General features: G+C 42.8%; 1 protein-coding gene and 1 long non-coding RNA gene across 2 annotated transcripts in view; both read left to right on the top strand.

Annotated features, from left to right (window-relative positions):
- Nucleotides 1-6: 6 nt before the first annotated feature.
- Nucleotides 7-9,640, top strand: LOC123826779. The gene is made up of 3 exons (XR_006787124.1): nt 7-64; nt 8,420-8,619; nt 9,367-9,640. It is a non-coding gene; the product is annotated as an uncharacterized LOC123826779 (long non-coding RNA).
- A 944-nt stretch (nt 9,641-10,584) lies between these two features.
- The window catches only part of MCF2L2 (MCF.2 cell line derived transforming sequence-like 2), a 212,679-nt gene continuing 198,766 nt past the window's right edge, over nt 10,585-24,497 (top strand). The window contains exon 1 of the mRNA XM_045850840.1: nt 10,585-11,410. Within this exon, the coding sequence (XP_045706796.1) occupies nt 11,335-11,410 (76 nt within the window). The 5' untranslated portion in view covers nt 10,585-11,334. The remainder of the gene's footprint in view (nt 11,411-24,497) is intronic.

Here is a 24,497-nt window from a genome sequence, read left to right as displayed (position 1 = left end):
CTTGGGCTGGGCTCCTACTCCGAGGGGTTTGCTTTGTCTTCAGCCTCCGTTGGGACCAAAGGAGGTGGGTCCAGCTGTCCTCCTGTAGTCCGAGGGTTCTTTTTCTCTCTTGGGCTGCAGGGCCAGGAACCCTCATGACCTTTAATCTTTAGAGCCTCAAAGGACAGAGGGTAGCTGTAGTCAGATTTAAACAAGTGTGGGGTAAGAAGAATACAAAATTTTGTTTTCTAGAATGTGAAAACATTTAAAAAAATTCTCTCCTTAATCATCTCAAAACCAAAATTACAGAATTTTAGGGCTTATTTTTTCTATAATGCTATTTAAAAAATTGAGATATAATTGACATATAACGTTGTGTAAGTTTAAGGCGTATCTATACAATGGGTTGATTCGATACACTTATGTATTGCGTAAGATTATCATCATAGCCATAGCTAACACCTCTATTGCATCACATTATTATTTCCTTTTTGTGGTAACGATATTTAATATCTAGCCTGTTAGCAATCTTGAATTATATAATATAGTATTTTTGACGATAACCACCATGCAGTGCATTAGATCTCCAGAACTTATTCAACTTTGGGTTGCAAGTTGGTGGACTTTATTTTTTATAGCAGTTTTAGGTTCACAGCAAAACTGAGCAGAAGATACAGAGATTTCCCATATACTGCTTGCCACCACATATGCATAGCCTCCCCCATCATCCACATCCCCCACCAGAGTGGTGCATTTGTTACAGTGAATGAGCTACACCGGCAAATCATAATCACTGACAGTCCACCTATTCTTTCCTCCCTGCTCCATAACTTTTGGCAACCACCAATCTTTTTACTGTCTCCATAGTTTTACCATTTCCAGAATGTCGCATAGTAGGAAACAGCTATTTCAGATTGTCTTCTTTCACTCAATATTTATGCACTTAAGCATTTTTCTTGTTTTTTTTTCATGATTTGATAGCTTATTTCTAATGCTGAATACTACTCCATTGTCTGGATGTGCCACAGTTTATTTACCTATTCACTTACTGAAGGACACCTTGGTTGTTTCCAAGTTTTGGCATTTATGAATAAAACTCCTGCAAATACCAATGTGCAGGTTTTTTTGTGTGGACATAATATTAAGGAGCACAATTTTTGAATCACCTGGTAAGAGTATGTTTAGTTTTGTGAAAAATTGTCCAAATTCTCTTCCAAAATGTCTGTATCATTTTGCATTCCCACCAGCAATCAGTGAGAATTCCTGTTGCTCCACATCCTTACCAGCATTCGGTGTTGTCAGTGTTTAGGATTTTGGCCATTCTAAAGCAAGTGTGCAGTGTTTGTCATTGTCATTTTAGTTCGTAAGTTCCCTGATGATGTGTGATATGGAACATCTTCTCATATGTTCATTGCCATCTCCTTTACTAATGTGTATGGTAAGGTCTTTGATTTGTTTTTAAAATCAGCTTGTTTGTTCTTTTACTGTTGAGTTTTTTTTTTTAAATTTATTCACTGATTTTTAGAGAGAGAAGAAGAGAGAGAAACATTGATTTGTTTTTACATTTTTTAAATGCATTCATTGGCTGACGCCTGTGTGTGCTCTGCCCAGGGATGGAATCTGAAACCCTGGCACATTGGGACAATGCTCTAACCAAGTGAGTTACGGGGGCAGGGCCCTTTCTGTTGAGTTTTATGAGTTCTTTGTATATTTCAAATAATGGCCCTTTAGCAGATATATTTTTTGTAAATATTTTCTCCCAGTCTGCAGCTTCTCTTTTTATTCTCTTGTTAGTGTCTACACACAGCAGAAAACCTTACTTTTAATGAAATCCTGCTTACCAATTCTTTCTTTCATGGGTCATGCCTTTTTGGTGTAGTATCTAGACAGTCTTTATCAAACACTAGGTAATCTAGATTTTCTCTTGTTTTTTTAAAAAATTATATTTTATTGATTATGCTATTACAGTTGTCCTGATTTCCCCCTCTTTGTTCCCCTCTACCCAGTACCCACACTCCCTCAGGCAATCCCCTCACCATTGTTCATGTCCATGGGTCATGAGTATAAGTTTTTTGGCTACTCCATTTCTTATACTGTACTTTACACCTCCATGGCCATTCTGTGACTACCCACACCCCCCTCCCATCTGGCAACCATCAGAATGCTCCCTGTATCCACAATTCTGTCTCTGTTCTTCTTGTTTGCTTAGTTTGTTTTTTTTAGATTCAATTGTTGATAGATTTGTATTTATTGCCATTTTATTATTCATAGGTTTGATCTTCCTTCTTTTCTTAAATCCCTTAACATTTCATATAATAATGGTTTGGTGATGATGAACTCCTTTAGTTTTTTTTCTTGTCTGGGAAGCTCTTTATCTGCCCTTGGATTCTAGATGATACCTTTGCTGGGCAAAACAATCTTGGCTGTAGGTCCCTGCTTTTCATGACTCTGGCTATTTCTTGCCAATCCCTTCTAGCCTGCAAAGTTTCTTTTGAGAAATCAGCTGACAGTCTTATAGTAACTCCCCTGTAGGTAACTAGCTTTTTTCTTTTGCTGCCTCTAAGATTATCTTTTTATCTTTAAACTTTGGCATTTTAATTAGGATGTGTCTTGGGGTGGGCCTCTTTTCATCCATCATAATTGGAACTCTCTGTGTTTCTTGGATTTGCAGGTCTATTTCCTTCACCAAATTAGGGAAGTTGTTTTTCAGTATTTTTTCAAATAGGTTTCCAATTTCTTGCTCTTCCTTTTCTTCTTTTGGCACCCCTATGATGCAAATGTTGAACCTCTTGAATTTGTCCTAGAGGCTACTTATTCTATCCTCATTTTTTTGGATTCTTTTATTCTTCTTGTTCTGATTTGTTGTTTTTTGCTTCCTTATGTTAGAAATCATGGATTTGATTCTCAGCTTCATCCACTCTATTGCTGTTTACCTATAAACTCTTCTTTATTTCAATTAGTGTATTCTTCATTTCTGGCTGGATCTTTTTTATGCTGCTGAGGTCCTCACTAAATTCCTTGAGTGTACTTATAAATAGTGTTTTGAACTCTGCATCTGACAGATCCTTATATCCATTTCATTTAGCTCTTTTTATGGAGTTTTGATCTGTTCTTTTATTTGGGCCGTGTTTCTTTGTCTCCTCATTTTAGCAGCCTCCCTGTTTGTTTCTATGTATTAGGTAGAGCTGCTTTGACTCTGTGTCTTGAGAGTGTGGCCTGATGTGGTAGGTGTCCTGTAGGGTCCAGTGGCGGAGCCTCCCCTATCACCCAAGCTGGGTACTGGAGGTGCACCCTTTGTGTGGGCTGAGTACACTATCCTCTTGTAGTTGAGCCTTGGTTGCTGTTGACCGATCAATGGGAGGAATTTACCCAGGCCAATTAGTTTCAAAGATTGGCTGTGACCACTTATGCACCAACCTCCACCCTGCTTGGAGGACCAGCTGTACAGGGGCAGGGTTGTGGTGCTCCCATGTGGTCTGTAGCTGCCCACTGGGTGTGCTGGCCCTGGGGTTTTTTGGGTGGTGCAGGCCAAGGTCAGCCTCCTCCTGTGTTTTACCTGGGGCCCACCTGCATGAGCTATAAAGCAATCTGAGATGGCTGCTACCTGTGCTGGGTGTGGAAATTCTCAGGTGAACCCAAGCTGTGAATCTAAGCTGGATGCTGCTAGTGCTGAGCCTGAGGCTCACTGAGGCCAGCTGTTGCTTGTTTGAGAAGATTTAGGAAGTTGTGAAGCATGAGCCAAGATCAGCCATTCATATGGAAAAGCAGCTTGGGTGGGCCCATTAGTTGGGTCAGCAGAGTATCTGGGGATCTCCAAGGTGGGTCAAGCAATGTTATCAAGGTTGATGGAGTCTCAGGTATGTCACCAGCTTGCCAGCTCTGTGTGTGTGGGAGGGATTTTAGAGCAGGGACAATGGCCTCTGCTCACCTTGTACCAGATACTTTAGTATCTCCATATATACCACTGGTGCCTTTCAAGCTGCTATCCTGGTGCTAGAGCTCAGAGGGGGTGAGTCTGAGTAGGTGAGTCCATGCGTGTTTTCTGTAAGAGGAACTGCTTGGGTCTCCAGAAGTTTCTTCCACTGACTCAATCCCTGTTGGTTTTTGCAGCCAGAAGTTGTGGGGACTTGTCTTCCTGGACTGGAACCCTGGGCTGGGGGGCCTGATGTGGGGCTGGGTTTCCTCTTTCCTGAAATACCCTTCTGGAATTTTTATACACCACATGTGAGCGAGGGACCTACACATTCTGCATCTCCTCCCCTCCTACCAGTCTCAATGGATGTGGTTTCTTTAATTTCATAGTTGTCAAACTTCCATTCAACTCAATTTGTAATGGTTTTTCTATATTTTAGTTGTAATTTTGATGTGGTTGTGCAAAGTGGTGAGTCATGTCTGCCTATGCTGTCATCTTGGCTGGAAGTGTCTTTTATGTTGTCTTATAGTTTTGTATTTTACATTTAGGCCTGTGGTCCATTTTGAGTTAATTTTTGTAATGAGTGTAAGGTCTGTGTCTAGATTCTTTTTTTTTTTTTTTTGGCTTGTGGGTGTCCAGTTGTTCCAGCATCATTTGTTGAAAAGACAATCTTTGGTACATTGTATTGCTTTTTGCTCCTTTGTCAAAGATCTGTTGACAAAGTGATCTATTTTTGTGTAAATCTATTTATGGGCTATCTATGTTTTTCAGTTGATCTATCTATCTATTTAGTTGTCAATACCACAGTCATGATTACTGTGACTTTACAGTATATCTTTTTTTAACAGAAAAGTTTTATTTATTTATTTTTAGAGAAAGAGGGAGGGAGAAAAAGAGGGAGAAAAACATCCATGTGAGAGAGAAACATCTATCGGTTGCTCCTCATATGCACCCCTACTGGGGACTGAACCCAGGCTGGTGCCCTGACTGGGGTTCAAGCAAGAGACCTTTTGCTTTGTGGGAGGAGGCCCAACCAACTGAGCCACACTGGTCAGGGCTATAGTAAATCTTGAAGCTGGGCAGTATAGGCCTACAAACTTTGTTCTTTTTCAGTTTTTTGTGTGTTGGCTATTCTTGGTCTTTTGTCTCTCCATATAAACTTGAGAGTCAGTTTTTCAATATTCACAAAACAATTTGTTACGATTTTGATTGAACTTACATTAGAACTGATATTCACTATGAGGACCCGGTAGAGCTTGTGGAGGTAAAGTTCCTAAGTGTCTCCCCTCCCTGTGACTGAGTCCCTCTGCAGTTTTTCTTTGGTTTTTCCACACTGAGCTTCCATCAGCCCATCAATTACGGTTCAGGTTTCCCTACCCCAGCACTGGTTCCTGCAGAGAGTGCTGCATATGGGCTTTTATAGATTGTGATCCTCTGTATTTGCCTGTCATCCTTTCTAACTTGGGGGCAGTGGTTTGCCCTGTGACCTAATGTCTCTTATGGAGCTAATAAGAGTTATTGGTTCATCAGCTTTCAGCTTTTTTCTTGTTAGAATGGAACAGCGACTTCCAAGCTTTTTTTTTTTTATTTTCTCAACTGGAAACAGGAAGTTCCAGAATACATATTTTAAAAACAGAAATAGGTAAAGCACTGCATCTCAGTGTCTGTGGGATACTCACAATCAGTGCTGAAAAGAAAATGCAAAGTAAATTAAATATCCACCCAATTAGAAATTTCTAATTTCTAAGTTAGAAAGCAATTAACAAAGTCATCCTAAGGAAAGCAAAAGAAAGGAGTTAGAATAAAAGAAGAAATCACTCAATTGAAAAATAGATATGAATACTAATAAATATAAAATTTGAAAAAAGTAGTAATAGGATAGTTGTCTAACTTTTAAGAAAGACAGGAAGCACAATCAAAATATAAAATGATAAGCGGAAATAACAACAGACATGGAAATAATTAATAGAATTGCATGGAATTATTTTACTCAACTCCATGAAATAAATTTGAAACCTGGATGAGATTGCAAGAAAAGAGAAATTATCAAAATATCCCCCAAAGGTAGAAATTCTAAGAAGACCAGTTATCATAGAAGTACAGGTGGTGATAGAGAACTGCCTTTTCCCACACCTCCACACACAAAGGTGCCAGGCCTGTGTTATTTCAGAGAAGAATTCTACAGAGCAACCTTAAAGAACACACGAGTCAAACCCTGGCTGGCGTAGCTCAGTGGATTGAGCGCGGGCTGCGAACCAAAGCATTGCAGGTTCGATTCCCAGTCAGGGCACATGCCTGGGTTGCAGGCCACGGCCCCCAGCAACTGCACATTGATGTTTCTCTCTCTCTCTCTCTTTCTCCCTCCCTTCCCTCTCTAAAAATAAATAAATAAAATCTTAAAAAAAAAAGAACACATGAGTTGATTGCTATTTTTCCATCCTGAGCACAGAAAAAGGAGGAAACCTTTCAAATTCTGTTTATGAAGTGAATATAACACTGATAAAATCTAATAAAACATACAAATATCACACACATATACCCTGGCCATAGAAATTCTTAAACAGTAATCAAGACAGCATGATATTGGTAAAAGAATAGACAACAAAGGTCAAATGAACAAAATAAAGTGCCCTGATACAGACCTATGCAAATATTGTCAACTGGTCTTTGACAACAGGCAATTCAGGCTGGTTTCAGGAGACAGAAGAGGACAGTGGAATGACTGTCAGAATGGTCTGAGCTCAGCTGACTTTTCGCTTCTTGGTTGGGTTCACCTAGCCAGTCATTTGTGCAGTAGGTGGCAGTGGTGTGACCCTCTTAGACAAGGATCACAGTCTGGTCTGCATATTAAAACCAGAGAGGCTCACAACTCAGAGAGGCTTATCCTACCAGATGGCCCTAGGGAAAGAAGTACCCTCATGATACTGAGGGAGGTCTGAGCCTCTGTAAAATAAGAGGTTTTTGCTGAGGGAAGTTCTCTCATTCTGGGCTTTGTCTGGGAGCTGTGGGGTTCAGAGATGAATAGGTATTTATAGAGGTGAATAAGGTACAGTATGTATGGTAGCCCAGGGCCAATGGAGAAGACACAGTGAAGGCAGAGTGAGATGTATAGAAAGAGGCCCTTTAGCAGGTTTTATCTGGAGGGATTTGCGGTGAGCCCTGCCACCTGCTGCAGTGCCCCTCTACCTACTTGATCCTCTATTTTCTGCCACCTTCTCCCTCACCTTCCTTCTCCCCACCAATTCAGTGGGTCCAAACAATCATTCTGAAAAACTTTTTAAATTATGAAAAATTTTAAACATGTACAAAAGTAGAGAGAATAGTAAAATAACCCATATACTGCCATGATTTAACAATTATTAATGTTTTCAAGTACTTATCTCATTAATCTCTTTGGCAGTTGAAATTACAGACAGTAACATGTCATCCCTAAAGACTTCAGTATACTCGCACATTTCTAGGAGAAAGAGGATATTTTCTTACATAACTATAATACCATACTTTCCAAATGCAAGACAGTTTGGACCATTGTTTTGAAAAAAATGAAATAGAATAGAAAGTATTTTAGGGTTTCACATGTAGTAAGGAAAAAAATTATTCCATACAATTGTTAAATTATGTGTCTGTATGTCTACTGTTTCATGATGCAAAATTTGTACTACATTGTGGTTTTCAGTTTAAGAAGTTCATGGTGCCCAAAGTGTGGTCCCAAAGTGTGGTGTCAGTATTCTGGGGACTTATGAGAAATGCATATTCTCAGGTCCCTTCCCACACTACCGGATCAAAATCCCTGGAGGTGGAACCCGGAATCTGTATTTTTAAAATGGAAAATGATTCACTAGTTGGAGAACCACTGATCTGGACTACACTGGGTGGCCCCAGTGGTGCCCCAGGCATCCCTCACCCTCATCTGACGCACGCAAGGTGGGTCCTTTGTCTTCCTCCTTATTGCCAGAGGCAGCACTGACCGCCCACCAACAGGGAGATGGAACCCACCTTGGCAGTGTTTGGAGGATAGTTCCTGCTTGCAAGCTCAGGCAAAGAGAACGGTCTAGATTCATCAGATTAGTAATATGCAGTTTGGTCCTTGTACCAGCAGCATCTGTAAAATTAGACTAAACCCCTTACAGGGTTATTGTGAGGCTTAAATGATGTTTGTGAAATACTTACCATTATACCAGGCGCAGAGCAGCCACTTACTATATGGTGATGGTAGTTGCTGTACTTGGCAAAGTCTGCCACAACTCTGGGCATCTATAATCAATAGATGTGACTGTTAATTAATTAATTGGAGAGGGAGGCAGGCTATTCTGGCCTGTTCTTTAATTTTGCCACATTTTAGAGCAAGGAAACAGATCATAATGAGGAAGGAGAAAAGGAAGCGCCGAAGGCATTAGGGTGGGGAAGGAGAGGAGACCAGAAGCATGCCCACATTTGTAAGAGCAATGGAGAGAACGACTGTTTTCTTGGAGGAGCGCATTAGGAACTATTGAAAACTATGTGCTCATTTTCTTTTGACACTTTTAGGATCTCAGAACTGAAAAATGGAACTGGGAGATCCAAGATGACCCCTTCCCCCATGACCCAGGTGAAGCGATCCAGGCCCTGGGAGAGCCTGTGTTAGCGACGGGGGGACAGAATTGATTTCTGCAGACAGGCACTGCCTACTACATCTTGCCATAAATTCAGCCAACTCGTCTCCATGGAAACCTTCGAAGACTGTGAAGGTGCAGATGTGGGAAAGCACAGCAGCACTCTGAGTGTGATTTCTTTCCTTTCTATCTCTTTTTTCTCTCATTCCTATTCATAACCTTCTCCCACTTCCTCTTCCTCTCTTCATTTCCCCATTCCCTTCTTTTCACGATTCTCACCCTTAAGGGCATGGCTTAATCCAGGAAGCTGAGGATCTGCAAAGTCCAGAATGTTCCATATCATCAGTCTCTTTACTAATGTGCCGGTTCCTAGCGACCCAAACTTACAATGGGCTCTGACTGGGCACCAGGGTTCTGGCTACTACCAACGGGAAACATCTCCTTTGTTTCCTCAAAAATACTTGTGACCCTTGAATAGGGTCAGACATCACCGTGGAAACACAGTCCAGAGCTGTTTACTCCTTTGGGTCTTTACCCCCTTTCTGAATAATTTGCAGAAGGATGCTATCACAAACAAACAAACAAACAAACAAAACAAAAAGTTGCTAAACAAACAAAAGGTTGCTAAACAAACAAAAAGGTTGTTCTACTTGTGCAGGCAGAGTGCAAGGTGTCTAAACCTCCTAGAGGGGAGACATCTCTGCACACACCTCATGCTGCAGGTGGACTAACATCATCTCTTACCTGGAACAAGTAGAATAAAATGTTCCTCCAAATTACTCCTTCAGGTCAAGCCCTGCCAGAACTTAGGCAGTTATCAATAAGTTGTTTTAAAGCAATAGTCCAAGAACTACCCTGACTTCTTTTAAGTTTGTTTTTCAGATCTAAAGCCAAGCCACAGATCACCTGGTTGGGAAAGTCCCTTTGTGTATCCCATAATAAGTGCTGCACTGAATCCCAGAATGCTTTGCTTCACTAAGTATACCTGGACATCAGAGTTCTATACCCGAATATCTGTGTTCCAGAAAAGGAGAAGCCTGCGAACCTGCTCCCTGACTGGTTAACCCCAGCAACTCCTGTGTTCCCGAGGAATAGTAAGCCCCACCGTCTGCGGACAGAACCTGAGGCCCTATCTCAGTGTTCTTGCCCTCTGTAGAGCCCCAATAAATCTGCCTTTGCTTTTATCGGTGTCCCTGGTCTGAGTTCTTTTATATCAGGAGATAAGAACCCAAACTTGTTGATAACATTAACCACAGTCCACAATTGTTACAGAAAGAGTTTAAAATTGTCCCCAAAACCTGGGGATGAGTGGCGAGTGGCTACTATTAGAAATTGGATCCAGAGTATTTGGGGTTTGCCCCCCCTCCCCCAACGTGTGAAGAGGAAACTTGAGCTTCCTGGCATTAGTTCAGAACAAGTGCATGTGGATAGTCCCAGTACTCCGGCAACCGGATATTCAGGGTGCCCTGTTGTCCAGTATTGAGGGACTACCTGCCCGGATTTGCGTTTGTTTAGGCTTTCCCCTGCAGAGCTCTGCTGAACAGGGTTAGTCTTTCCCTTCCTTGCTTCCTGTCAGGTAGTATCTGGAGCCATCGAAGTAAGCCGCGGGAGAGCGTCTCCCACCCACTACGTGCTCGGAAAAGACGCTCCTGGAACTGATGAGGAGAGGAGGGCGGGCCAGGGTGCTGTGCCACGACCTTTCCAGGGTGGAGCACTGCGCGCCTGGCAGCTGGCGTAGGGAGCAGTGGCGCAAGCGGTAGCTGCGCAAAGAGAAAGGCCCACACGGTGGAGACACATGCGCGCACATGCGTGCCCAGCCCGGTCTGGGCCTCAAGTGCGGGTGTGTCCAGTGGACTCTGATAACTGCGTGGGACCACCCTTGAAGAAGAGGGCAGGGACTCCAACCGCCCCCACCCCTCTGCAACAGCCTCTCAGCCCTGAGTCAGGAGAAGGGAACCAGCAGCAGGCCGTCCCCCAGCCTTCCTTCCCGAATCTTCGCGGGATGGCTCCCCCTCTGCCAGTTAGCCCCCTTCTCACCTCCGCTTCCCCAAGATACCCGGAGAGACAGGAGGAGGGGCAAGCCACGAAGGTGCGCAGCCGCGGCCGTTCAAAACCCCGGTGCTGGCCAACTCTCTCCACTCTGAGTCTCCCGGGAGAGGGAGCGTGGGCTGCCCGCTAGGAAGGGGTCGCAGCTACCCCACGTGAAAACGGGCGGTGCTGGGGCGTGTGCGCACCTCTCCTACAGCAGCCCCCAGCGTCGCCCGGGGGCGGGGATAGGTGGGCGCCAAGGCGGGAAGTGTGGAGAGCGCTGCGGGGCGGGGAGTGGGCGGTGCAGAGCGAAGGGTCCTCCGGCCCCCTCTGCTCCTCCACTCTCCGCTCTCGCACGTTCCGCGCTTCCCCTGCCAGCGAACGGAGCATCCTCCATCCCAACCCTCCTGCCAGGCTGAGCTGGAGACCCTAAGACTCGGGACCGCAGATCCAGAAACCCCACGCTCCCTCGGCCAGGAAAACCCTGATGCGCAGTTACAGCGAGACTGGAGGGACTTGATATTCTCACCTACAGAGCTGCCATTCTCCGGTCCCTCAAAACCAGACGTCACATTGGGAAAGCTGCTGGACTTAATCTTTAAAATAATCCCCCGGAGAGGGTGGCTGGCATCGTCTGGCCCCGTGGCCCGGAGAGTTGGCCTTGGCTGACAGAGACTCGTTTTGTATCGGAAGAGAGAGAGGGAGTGTAGGAGCGCGGAGCATCCTGTGGAGGAGATGCCTTTTGAAAACCATCCAGAGCAGCGGTAGAAACAGTTTTGTGTTGCTTTGTTTTGTTTATATACTGATTTTTTGGTGTGTGAAATGCTATTTTGGTTAAAAGAAGAAATGGCCCCCCAAGAGCTCACCCGACGACTGGCCACCGTGACCACTCATATCGGTAAATGAAACCTTCCCCCCCCTCTCGTGTTTGTTAATAAAGGGGGGCGGCTTCTCCCCCGTTCTCACCCGCGGCCCAGGGGCAGCGCCCTCCCGGGGGAGGCCGTGGGGCGCGTGCCCTGCGTCTCCGCCTGGGTGCTGCTTGGAGCAGTAAGTAACAGGCATCCCCAGGGCGCGGCGCGCGTGACCCTGTGGTCCCCATGTGTGGTAGGGCCCGGGCAGGCCGTGGGGCAGGTGCTTTTACGAAGCAGTTGCCAAGTGTGTTGGGCTCTAGACCGAGGTCTAGTGGGCTGTTAAGGATGCATTCCCCGCTTCTGACCAGGGGCGAGGGTGGGGAATTGTGTCGTAATTTACCAGGTAATGGGGAAGGAACGGGAACAAGAGGGACGAATGCCGGTGTTTCCAGCAGAAACTACTGCCGAACCACTGGAGGCTCGTTCACCAGTGAAATGCAGGTTCTTCCCCCACCCCTTTCCCGACGCACTCAGGTGGAGAGCCTTGGGCTGCGTTCGACTAGAATTTCGGGGTAATTTTCTCTGTTGCTCACTTCACTTTGAGACCCTTCCATGAGTGCAGATCAGTTTTCACTGCTAAAGTCTGGAAGTTTATACCTCAGTGTCACGCCCATTTGTTAAAACTGCCTTCTTTGTACTTATATGTTAAATCTTGATGCTATTAGTGAGTAATCATTGCTCTTTGAGTGCCCTGGTCCCGTGCGTTCAGTACAACGGACATAATGATGTCCGTGTTGAGTGATACACATGTGGGGATATACTTTCTGAAGATGGCTAATATGGCAAGGCCCAGTTTTGATGATTCTGTTTCCAAAAATGTTTCTGGGGCCAAATGTGGCCACCAAACTGGTTTTTCAAAACTGGTTTTTAGAAACTGGTTGGACCTAAGAGAAAAGGTCAGTAGAATCCTAACAGGGAAGGCTGAATGTGAAATATTGCTGAAGACGGGATGAAATAAGAAGAAAAATAATAGAAGAGAATTTAGAATTTGAATGCATTGAATGCTGAGATGACTGTGCCAAATATCAGCATGTGCATGAAATTGTGGTGTGGAGAAAGAGAGAGAGAGAGAGAGCAGTGGACTAGGGGTACAGCCTGTTGGATTTGTGTCCTTCCCTGGATAAGCCATTGAACCTCAGGCTGAAAAATAGGAATTTTAAGAATTCCTTCTTGCTCAGCTCCAAGGCTATGAGTTGTGAGATAAGGTGGGTAAAAGCACCGTTTATACTGTGATGTGTTGTTGGTCATCGCCCTGGCCCTGTGTTGCTAAAGGTCTTGGGCAGGTCACTGGGCCGGGAGGTAGACCTGGGTGAGTATTAAGGTCCTGTTTCTCTGGATGTAGATCTTCCCGAAGGTCTATCTTCCTGATAGGCAATATTCCTTGGCTAACACTAGGCTGCCAGTGGGGGTCAGGCTATGGTATTTTTTGCCCACCTTGCTCCCTCCCTCCTTTCACAGTCAGCTCCACGTAGGATACAAACAGGCCTTTGCATAGTTTCTGCCCCCAAAGAACTACTGCTGACCCAGGGCATCTGTGCTCTTTGCAGAATTCTGTCTTCTGTGTGCTCTCACAAGCCTATGAAATAGGTGGGGTATATATCCCATAGGTGGGGTATACCTTATTATATCCCACCTATGGTTTCAAGGGTAACAAGTGGTAGGTTTAGGACCAGAAGGCAGCTCTTCAGATGCTTTGTTTGGGGATCTCATTGAGGGAGTCTCTAACCCTGCAACATCCCCTGCCTTCATGGGGAGTTGCAATGAGTGGCCAGTAGAACTTCTGCTAGGGTATATTTGCTCTGGATTTGACTGTTCATATCAAGAGTTTCCTTGGGGAGCAGCTTCTGAGGTGTGTGATCATGAGTTGGGAAAGGGTTGAAAGTGCTTGGAGCGGGGCTGTGGAACGTTCTCCTGGTCCTATCCTAGTCACTCACCAGGGTAACGATATGGGAGTGCCATATAGCTATGGTGTTCACCGTGTCTGGGTCACCTTCCTCTCTGTCTACCACAGCACACAGGGCAAGGTCATGGCAGCTGTTGAGATCTCTATGTTGACTTCAAGTGCTGGACTGTTAGGCTCCATGTTTACTCCAAAGTACTACATTATTCTGGTAAGACCCAATAATAACTTTCCAAAATGTTTAAGGAATAAAACTGGTCCCAGGAGAAACAGGCAATCAAGTTTTATCTCATAAGTCTTATCACATTTTTAGATTTTTGAAAAATAAACCACTCAGATGTTATATCTCAGTTATATATTTTAAAAAAATGTACTTCCACATTCACTGGACACCTCTGTCCCACAGCCAGTTGCTCCTCCAGCTGGGGTCTCTGCTCTTTCTAGCATCCCAGACATTTGACGATTCAGGTCTGCGTCCTCTTAATTCAGTTTCAGAAATATCTCATGGGTCCCTTTCCTTGTGCCCATTCCCACCGCTACATGCCTCTGATCTGATCAGGACTTCATTCTTCCTGACTAACCATTGTGCAAGTGCCCTGCCTCTCCTGTATTTGCCTCTAACCCTATACCGGTAATAAAAACAAAATGAAACAATGAAAACTCACAGCATCACAGTACTTGTGTATTACAAAAACTTTCACAATACCCTTATGTAGTCATTCTCTGTAGCCTGGAGCACAAGCCCCTCACTATTCGGCACCCTTCAGCCTTCTCAGTACTCGGTATCTCTATACCTGTGGTTGTTCAACTTGGGTTCCCCTATAATTTTCCCCTCTATCTGTTCCCACCTCTAAACATATTCTTCTGCTTTCCCCCCACCTGGAATGACCCTTTAATATATTTCTTCCCACAGAAATAGTACATACCTTACAAGCCCAATTCAATGCTTCCTTTTTCAGGGACTTTCTCTTATCCTGCCAGAGGGATATAATGGGCCCCGCTTCTGATTTCCCAAGTAGGTTTTGTTCTATTCACATGGCAACTCTCATATTCTTCCTTGTATTGTGGCTAACTGATTATTTGTGTGCTTATCTATGCTCCCAGACCCCTCATTACTTATCCATGTGGCCTAGTTACCTAAAACAGGGTCTCCCTCTATGGAGGTGCAGAATAAATGTTTGCTGAATGTATGAATAATTTTTTGTGCCTTGGACTGGCCCTTGAGTATTCAGTAGTACCAAGCAATTTTTATACTTTTAAGGACAGCTCTGAAGTATCTGTGGATAACTGTCTTGCCTCCTAAGCCCCATTTTTCAAGTATACATTAAGACCTTCAATTTCTTTATATGATGTGGTTCACTCATTTTTGGATTTGTTAGTTTGTCAGTGACCCTCATAAACTATGTAGCTCACATGTAAACAGATATGTTTTTACCCATGCGGGATACAAGTAAGCCTATCCTCTCCCCCTGACTCTGGTCTATAGGGTCACATTGGTCCAATCACAGAATTTCAGAATCAGAAAAGAGTTGTTTGATTTTCTCCACCTCACTCTTTTCGTTCTTGAACCCTTTCTGCTGCTTTTGCTATACTGTTATTCATGTGCAGAGGTGCTGCCTGAGCAAACACCGACTTCCTGCTGATACACCTCAGATGGCTCTGGGATTCTGATGGACAGGGCACACGTGGCCCGAGTGGGGCTGCCAGTCAGCGGAAAACCTTAGTCATCCAGCTGGTCGGTGTCAGTAATCCCGCATGCAGGTTTCACATTTCCAGTCCAGTTCACACTCTCACCTTGTCATCTCATATTAGAAGTCATGATTTTGATCTTATACTATTGTTGTTCTAAAATAGGTTCATATGTTTGGCCACCCAGTGAAAATGTGAGTCAGGTTTGGGGGGGGATGGGCTGGATTGGGAGTAAAAGGGAGAAAACTGTACTTGAACAATGATTAAAAAAAAAGAAAAGAAAAGAAAAGAAAATGTGAGTCAGAAAGGAATATCCTTTGAGATATTCCTTATATAACTGGAAATTGGATTGGTGGCTGTTTTGGTGACAGAAGCTGTAGGATTTTGACTTGTAACCCAGGTCACTACTTTTATGATGATACTGGCATGGGTAATATGCAACCAGAAGAAAACCAAACTGAGAAATTAAGGCCAAGACTCATTATTCTACAATGAAGAGTCATGGCTGAAATGGCTAGGATCCTCAGCTATTGGTGCTATAGGAAGGAAGGATCTAATTAGGGTATTTGCTGCTTAGATGGGAACGAGCCCAGTGGGAACAACTAGACATGCTGGAGTAGACTTCATCCACCCCAAAAGTGAACTAACTGCATCTGAGTGATTTTTTTCTATTAGGCTCCCTAGACACTGTGCCTAGGCTTATGGATTCTTCTGGGTCTATTAAAATTTTTTGAATGCTAAGATCGATGAACAAGTAAATTGCAAAGTGCAAAATAAAATTTAAGAAATGCTCAAATGGCTAGAAAAGCTCTCTTACCCATAATAAAATAATATTTTATTGCATTAATAAACAGTGCATAGTTGGAACTTTACTATAGATGCTCTTTGACTTATGATGGGGTTATGTCCCAATAAGCCTATTGTAAGTTGAAAATATAAGTTCAAAATGCATTTAATACATCTAACCTATTGAACATCATAGCTTAGCTTAGCCTACCTTAAATGCTTACACAGCATTTACACAGAGGAAAGTTCAGCACCAGATGGCTTCACTGGTGAATTCTACCAAAGTTTTAAAGAAGAATTAATACCAACTTGTCACAAACTCTTCCAAAAAGTAGAAGAGGAGGGAATATTCCTCAGTTCATTTTATAAGACCAGTATTACCCTAATACCAAAACCAGACAAAGACATCATAAGAAAACTACAGGCCAATATCTCTTGTGCATCTGGACACAAAAAGCCTCAACAAAATACTATCACCAAGTACTGGCCAGTTGGGTCAGTTGGTTGGAGCATCATCTTATACTCCAAAAGGTTGTGGGTTTGATTCCTGGTCAGGGCACATATGTAGGTTGCAGGTTTGATCTCCAGCTGGGGTGTGTATGGAAGGCAACTGATAGGTGTGTCTCTCTCACATCGATGTTTCTCTCTCTCTAAAAATCAATAAATACATATCCTTGGGTGAGGATCAAAAAAAAATACTAGTACCAAATCCAGCAACATATAAAAAGGATTATACATCATATTCAAATGGGATTTGTCTCAGGAAGGCAAGATTGGTTTAACATCTGAGAATGAACTGATGTAATATACCGTAACAATAGAATAAAGGACAAACACCACATAATCATATCAGTAGAAGCAGAAAAAGCATTTGACAAAATTTCATACCTATTCATGATAAAAAAAATACACTCAACAAACTAGGAATAGAAGGGAGTTTCCTCAATTTGATAAAGGGTATTTTTAAAAATCCCACGTCTAACGTCATAGTTAATACTGAATGACTGGAAGCTTTCCCATTAAGGTCAGGAAAGAGATGAGGATGTTTATCCTCACTACTTTTATTCAACATTATCCTAGATATTCTAGCAAGTGCAATTAGGTAAGAAAATGAAATAAAAGGCCTCCATATTGGAAAGAAAGAAGTAAAACTATTTGTATGACAGATGACATTTTATGGATAGAGAACCCTAAGTAATGCACTAAAAAACCTATTGGAATTAATATATGAGTTCAAGGTTCCATGATACAAGGTCAGTATTCAAAAACAAACTATTTGTAAATACTAACAATGAAGAATCTGAAAATGAAATCAAGAAATAATTCAGTTTACAATACCATCAAAAAGAACAAAACACTCAGGAATAAATTTGATAAAAGAGTTGTAACACATGTACTTTAACAACTATAAATCCTTCTTGAAAGAAATTAGAGAAGCCCCAAATAAGTAGAAAAGTATCCCATTTTCACAGATCAGAAGACTTAATTTGTTAAGATGGCAGTATTCCCTAAATTGTTCAACAAAGACTATGGAGTAACAATCATATACTAATTTCTGAAATGAAAACTAGTCTTCCATAGCAAGGTTTATTTAAACTGGACTTATTCTTTTAAGAATAAGGGCTTGTGGCTCTTACCTCCATCTGCAAAGGCAGCAACATTTGTCGGGTCTTTGTTGTATTGCCATCTCTACGGCTCTCGCTTTTGTTTTCCTTTTTCACTTTTAAAGACCCTTGTGATTACATTGGGTCCTCTTTATTTTAAGGTCAGCTGATTAGCAGCCTTAATTCCATCTGCAACTTTAATGCCCCTTACCGTGTAAGCTGGCTGACACGGTTTCTGGGGTTGCTGGAAGGCATTTTCCTGCCCACCATGTTTGCCACCTTGGAGACCAGCTACCTCTTTGCTCCTTTGAGTACTGGTGATGTAGACTGTGACTTCTGCCTTTGAATTGTTCATATTTAGATGGTGAAGGCAGAAAAATGGAATTTTGGTTTATTGGTAACCTGAGTTAGGTGTTGGATTTACTCAGCTATAATGTGGTACACTAGAGACTGGATGTGTGTGACTGTATTTATGATGTGAAATGCCAGCTTTCGGTGAAGGGTAACAAGCAAATATTAACCCAAATGTTGCCATGATAACAAGTACCCATGTTATATAGAATGGTCATTTATTAAATCAGGATTCCTTAAAACTAGTGTAAATAATATTGATTCTAAAGGTGAATCAATATTTTCTCTAGGGTGGAGAATATCACTGAAAATTCCTGTCTTACCAGTTGTGAAGTAAGGCTGCACCCAGGTTTTGCCAGCAAACAGCGGCAGAGCCTTTAGCACATCACTTTGCCTTTGAGTCTTGGTTCCCCTCACATGTAAAATGAGGATAATAATACTCATTCCACAGGACTGATAGAAGGTGAGTGTCTAAATAGTGCCTTGTGAGTGCTTGGTCCCTGTTGGAGGGAGAAACGCAGCATGATCAGAAGTGCCAAAGTTCCCTTTGAGTGAGGCCAATCCAATTCCCCAGAGTGAGAATTGGTACAGTGAGACCCTGAGCCTGAGAGTCAGTGGGTGATTGTCTCTGGAGCTGGAATGGGACAGTGGCTGAGGGTGGCAACCTGGCATCCTAACCCACTGATGAACGAATGGAGAGCTGGTCTGCAGAGTTGAACAGATGAATGTACAAACATCAGCGGTGGGCTCTGAAACTGGCTTGGTTTTGGAATGGGAGGTAGTTTTCAGAGAAGAGGGCTTTAGGCTGTGCAGTCACCTCAAAACAAGTGTAGTAACATGGCAAATGCTGATCTGATGCTTTCGACCTTTAGAATCAGTAGTGTATAAAATACTTGGGCAGTGTTAGGGGTTGACTCTGGACAAAATAAAAATTTTGGCCTGTGTTCTGTGTGCTTCTGTAATCAGAAAAGTCAGCGTTCATGCTTCCTGTAACTACCAGAGCCAGTAAGTACAGAGGTTTGAATCTTTATGGATGCTTTGTTCTGACGGCTGGAGATCTGAGAAGACCGTGAGCCCTGTACCCTAAAGGACATCTTACACCTCATCTCAGACCAGCCTTGTCATAAGAAGAAAAGGGTAGGTGGGGGGTTTGGAATTCAGTGGAAAGGTTAATCAGATAAGAGCTGCAGTGTGATTTTCCTGGCATCCTTTCCTCTGCTGGCCGATGATTCTTTATCTGTGTCCTGGGCGGCAGTCATCTCTCCCTGGAGCACAATGGCTCACATACCATCTGGGGCACAAAGGTAGAATTGCTTGTGGGTGTCCTGGAGTCAGGATGGGGCCAGTCATAAATTCTAGTTCCTGGAACAACAGTTTTTACATGCATTAGTTACCGAATTTATTAGCTGTAACTTAAAGTTAAAAATTTTTCAACTCTTGAGTTCCCCCATCATGTCTTTGTTTCTTTTGGAGTACATTCCAAGCTGTACTGCCCTTGTGTGACCACCTAGGTGCTTAGGTACCACAGCCACATCAAGATACCAGCTGGTCAGGAAACAGATTTTTAGAGTGCCCTCCGTGAGCCAGGCCTACAGCCCACAAGCTGTCGTGGGGAGGGCGTCAGGCAGATGGGGAGCCTGAGGCCCTGAGCTCTGACACCAGCTCAGTAACCCACTCGCCCTTCCTGCAACAGCCAACCAAGGATCTGAGGGGCTTGAGGAGGGGACCTGTGAGCCACTGGACAGGAGGAGAGTCTGAGGCCCAGCTGACATTTATGTCAGGTGACAGGGCAGAAAGGTTACAAGGTGGACTGATTGGTTGCCAACTCAGACAGTGCTATGAGCATTTGGAGGATGAAGTGATTGTGAGCTTCAGTGATTGAAGAAAGCTTCATACTAGCTGTGTGACTTGAGCAGGATCTTGAAGGAAAGAGAGGGTTTAGGTAGGTGGCGAGGGGAAAGCTTTCTCATTGGGATGGGACAAGGGGAACAACTACTTTTAGTAACTGTGTTGGTCTTCTGTGCTGATTGTCCCGTTTATTCCATTCTTTGCTCGGACTTCCCTGGTCAGTGAACCTCCCCTGGACAACTGAGAAGTTTTGAATTTTGCCTTGAAGAAAGGAATGACCTCAGGCTGGAAGGCAGATCTATGATGTCTCACTCCTTTTCCTTGTTCATATAGATTCTTTTCTGGGGGCAAAGGGTTGGAGAGGCTATAGGACATGAAAATAATATTTAAAATGAGGTTATTTTATAACTACCACTTATTTCCTGTCTGTTTAGTGGCACATATTATGCTTTACAGACAATGTGATTTAAGTAAATTTAATCAGAAGTACAGTTTATGTTTGTGGCTGAACCAGGTCAAGAGTCATGCCCAATATCATGCCTAGTGAAGGGTTGGAGTTAAAAGTCAGGCATGGCTAGCCTCAAGGCCTGTGAATAGTCATGCGTGGTTAATTTCCCATTACAGAATGGTGATAATTATATCATCCATCAAACCAGTGAATGATAGATGCTTTATTAGCAAGTTTCAAAAATCTTTTGAAAAACTTAAGGGAAGCTAAAAGCATTTGTCCCTTGACTATTATTTTCCAAGTCACCCAAAATGTTCATTAATTAAACTTCACTTTATTCTAAAGAAAAACTATCATGTAAAACTTGAGGATTTACTTTATAGTTTTTAAACATGCAAAGATAATGCATGTGCAGCCCTCAGTCAGGAACATGTCTTGGTAAGGAAGAAATTTTGGGCAGTCCTGCCTACTTGCACTTCCTTAGGAAAACAAGTCGGATAAAGTTGTGGTGCCCAGTTACAATGGCCAGGCGACAGCACCACCAGGCGCTCTTATTTGGTATAGAAGAGCACCTACATTTAGAGGACTTTCCTTTGAGGGAGATTCAGGAACAAAACACAAACATTCAGTAGCGTTGGTCTTGTCGGTCTTGTCCAGCTTAGAAGAGTTATGTCTGGATTTCTTTGTCCAGTTATCTGACCCCAGATCTTGTCCAGCTCAGGTTTTGGTTTGTGTGTCTGGGGTTTTTTGTTTGTTTGTTTTTACCCATTTTCCGATCAGTTTAAATTCATTTTAATTCTTTTCTCTTTCTGTACCCCAGGAAGCTATAATTAATTCAATGACTGAGGGGAAAGAGGTCCTTCTGCCTGTTTCTCCTTATTTACATTACCAATTTAAGACTAACCACATTTACTGGGGGCCTCCAGGTCTTGACATGACCAGGTATCCAGCTCTTGACCGGGGGACAGGGTGCAAAGGAGCAGCCGTGACCCCTGTCTGTGGCCATAGCCCTTGAGGGCCAGATCCCAGCCTCTTCCTCCTCTGGTGCAGCCCCAGCACCCTGCCGGCTCCTGGGGCATGCTGGGGGCTGAGAGCAGTGAATGAATGTCCTCCCAGAGCTGACAGTCTAGTGGGGGAGATTGATGTTAACCAAACATATGAAAATTTTAGGCGGAGTCAGTCATCAGTCCATCAGTTCCCAGTTTCTCCCTCATTTCACTGGGCCTCTGCTTTTCTGGCTTTTCCATGCACTGCCTTGCTTTGCATTGTGAAATTCAACCCTCTTCCCCAGTATCTCAAAACTCATGTATACAGAAGATTGGGGAATGGGGAACAGGGGGATTTTCTGAAGATGGGAGAGGAGATGTTTATGGTCTAGCAACACAGACACTTGGAAGTGGAGCAGAGGCATCGTTATTTTTAAAGTGTCCTCTGGCCACCCTAACTTCTGGGGTTTTTTCACAGGCTCGTCTCTTCACCATTTCACTGGCTCCGTCCTTCCCCAGTGGCTCCCTTCTCTTTCCTCTTGTTTTCTTCCCTCCTGGTGAGGAAGATCTGGTACAGGACCCAGACTAGAGAGATGGGCTTTTTGAACTCCCCCAGGGTATCCTTCTACTTTTCCTTCCATTTTGTTTCCATCTCGGTATTCATCCCTGCAGCAACCAAAAGAAGCTTTGCTGACAAAGGAGGAAAAATCCCTCAGGCTGTGAAATGGGATTTAAAACCTTGACATACGGCACAGAGATAAGGAAAATTCCACTACTCAAGTCTGGCTTGCCCTTCAGGTGTGCTGCGAGCACTTTCTCCCTCAGTCCCTTGGGAAAACTAACCCAGATTTTAAAGGGAAAGATCATGAGTGTAATTTTCAATGGCTGTATGGTATAATAAAAAAAAGCTGAAGAAATAAGAGCAGAATGAGCATTATGTAGTATTTCATAAGGGCTTTAACAACTCTCCTTATAAAAATAATATGTGGTCTGTATTTGAGGTTTGCAAGAATCAATATGAAGATGTCAGTTCTCCCCAAATTGACTGCATTGTAATTAAATACAGTCAAAAGTCTATCACGTTTTTTTGTAGTAATCAACCAGCTGATCCTAAGATTTAGAAATAACTAAAGGATACTATAATAGGCAGAAGGAATTACCAGCTAAGTTTTTTTTAAAAAAGGAACAAAGTTGAAGGACTCATGCTACCTACTTTCAAGAGTTACTATAAAGCACAATAGTCAAGACAGTGTGGTACCGAGGAAAGGACAGACACCTGGGTCAGCGGGACAGAACAGAGAATCCAGAAATGGTCCCACACAACTGGGTTCATTGGTTTTTGACAAAGTTGTGAAGGCAGTTCAATGGAGAAGAGTGTAAATGCAATTTCAACAAAAAGTGCTTGAAAAATTAGACATCTGTGTACAAAAAAAATGCACCTTGACCTATGCTGTACCCCATATGTGAAAATTAACTCAAAGTGGATCATGGACCTAAATGTGAAACTGAATTAGAAATCTTTTAGAAAACACAGAAGAAAATTCTTTGTGACCTTGGTTGGGCAAAAGGTTCTTATGTCAACACCAAAAGAGTGATTCATAAAAGAAAAACTTGTTAATTAGACTTTAGCAAAATTTTTGGTCCACAGAAGACAACGTTAAAAGAATATAAAGATAACCCACCAACTGGGGAAAAAAAATTGGAATCACCTACGAGAAAGGACCCAAACCCCACCCCCTGAATTTATTTATAAAAAAATGTGTTTTTATTCTTACATTTTAAAACTTAAGTCACCTTTAAAGTACTCTCCTTTGGATGCAATACACCTATCAAGACTTTTTTCTACTGCTCATAACAGTTTTTGAACTTGTTGATTTTGAGGCCTTTTAGTGCTTCTGCCAGTTTTTTTTTCAGCTCTTCCGCATCAGCAAAACGTTTTCCTCTGAGGACTTTTGTCATCTGGGAAAACAAAAAAAATGTTGTCTGGGGAGAGATGGGTGAGTACGGAGGGTGGGGCATGAGGGCCATTCCGTTTTTGGTCAAAAACTGCTGAATACTCAGCGCTAGTGTGGGCAGGTGTGCTCCTAAATCACCCATCATGAAATGGGCAAACCTAACTGAAAGGGTTTTCAAAAAAAATTCACTGAAGCCAAACACAGCCTCTCACAATGCCAGCTGGTGCTCCGATACGGATGGGTTTTTAGAACACTCACCTAGTGGGAGAAGCCTGTACTAAAGGGGCCTGCCCTTCAGAAGAAAATTCCTGTTTTTGGGGGGTCACCACACCCCAGTATCTGACAAAAAAACATGTATTCAGAATATATAAAGAACTCTGAACAATAAATAAAAATGAACAACTCAATTTTACAATGGACCTAATTTTTAAAAAGAGATTTATTTATTTTTAGAGAGAGGGGAGGGGGGGAAGAGAGGGAGAGAAACATGTTTTGAAGTAATGCATGTTAATGCATGGCACTAAGTCCATATTTTTTCTCTTTGGTAATATTACTTGAATTTTTGCTGGTTTGATAAGTAAGCATGATAAAGTATTCATTTTAACTGAATTTTAAAAATTACTAGTGGCTAAAATAAATTTTTATATGTTTTATTGATTTTGCTATTAGAGTTGTCCCATTTTTTTCTCCCCTTTATCTCCCTCCATCTGGTTTCCCCGTTCCCTCCAGCATTCCCACCCCCTTTAGTTCATGTTCATGGGTCATACATATAAGGTCTTTGGCTTCTACATTTCCTATACTATTCTTAACCTCCCCCTGTCTATTTTGTACCTACCCATTATGCTTCTTATTCTCCGTACCTTTTCCCCATTCTCCCCCCTCCCCCTCTCCACTCCCTGCTGATCACCTCCATGCAATCTCCATTTCTGTGATTTCATTTCTGTTCTGGTTGTTTGCTTAGTTTTCTTTTGTTTTTGTTTTTATTTTTTAGATTCAGTTGTTGATGGTCGAGAGTTGTCATTTTACTGTTCATAATTTTGATCTTCTTCTTTTTCTTAGATAAGTCATTTTAACATTTCATATAATAAGGGCTTGGTGATGATGAACTCCTTTAACTTGACCTTATCTGGAAGCCCTTTATCTGCCCTTCCATTCTAAATGAGAGCTTTGCTGGATAGAGCAATCTTGGATGTAGGTCCTTGCCTTTCATGACTTTGAACACTTCTTTCCAGCTCCTTGTTGCCTGCAAGCTTTCCTTTGAGAAATCAGCTGATGGTTTTATGGGAACTCCTTTGTAGGTGTCTCCTTTTCTCTTGCTGCTTTTAGGATCCTCTCTCTATCTTTAATATTGGGTAATGTAATTATGATGTGCCTTGGTATGTACCTCCTTGGGTCCAACTTCTTTGGGACTCTCTGAGTTTCCTGGATTTGTATGACTATTTCCTTTGCCAGACTCTGGAAGTTTTCTTTCATTATTTTTTCAAGGAAGTTTTCAATTTCCTGCCAT

The sequence above is a fragment of the Phyllostomus hastatus genome, unplaced genomic scaffold (assembly GCF_019186645.2).
Source record: "Phyllostomus hastatus isolate PE091 unplaced genomic scaffold, TTU_PhHast_1.1 phas_contig_86, whole genome shotgun sequence".
Classification (NCBI taxonomy): Eukaryota; Metazoa; Chordata; class Mammalia; order Chiroptera; family Phyllostomidae; genus Phyllostomus; species Phyllostomus hastatus.
Note: the sequence above shows the minus strand (reverse complement) of the source record. Positions and strands in the feature narration are given on the sequence as shown.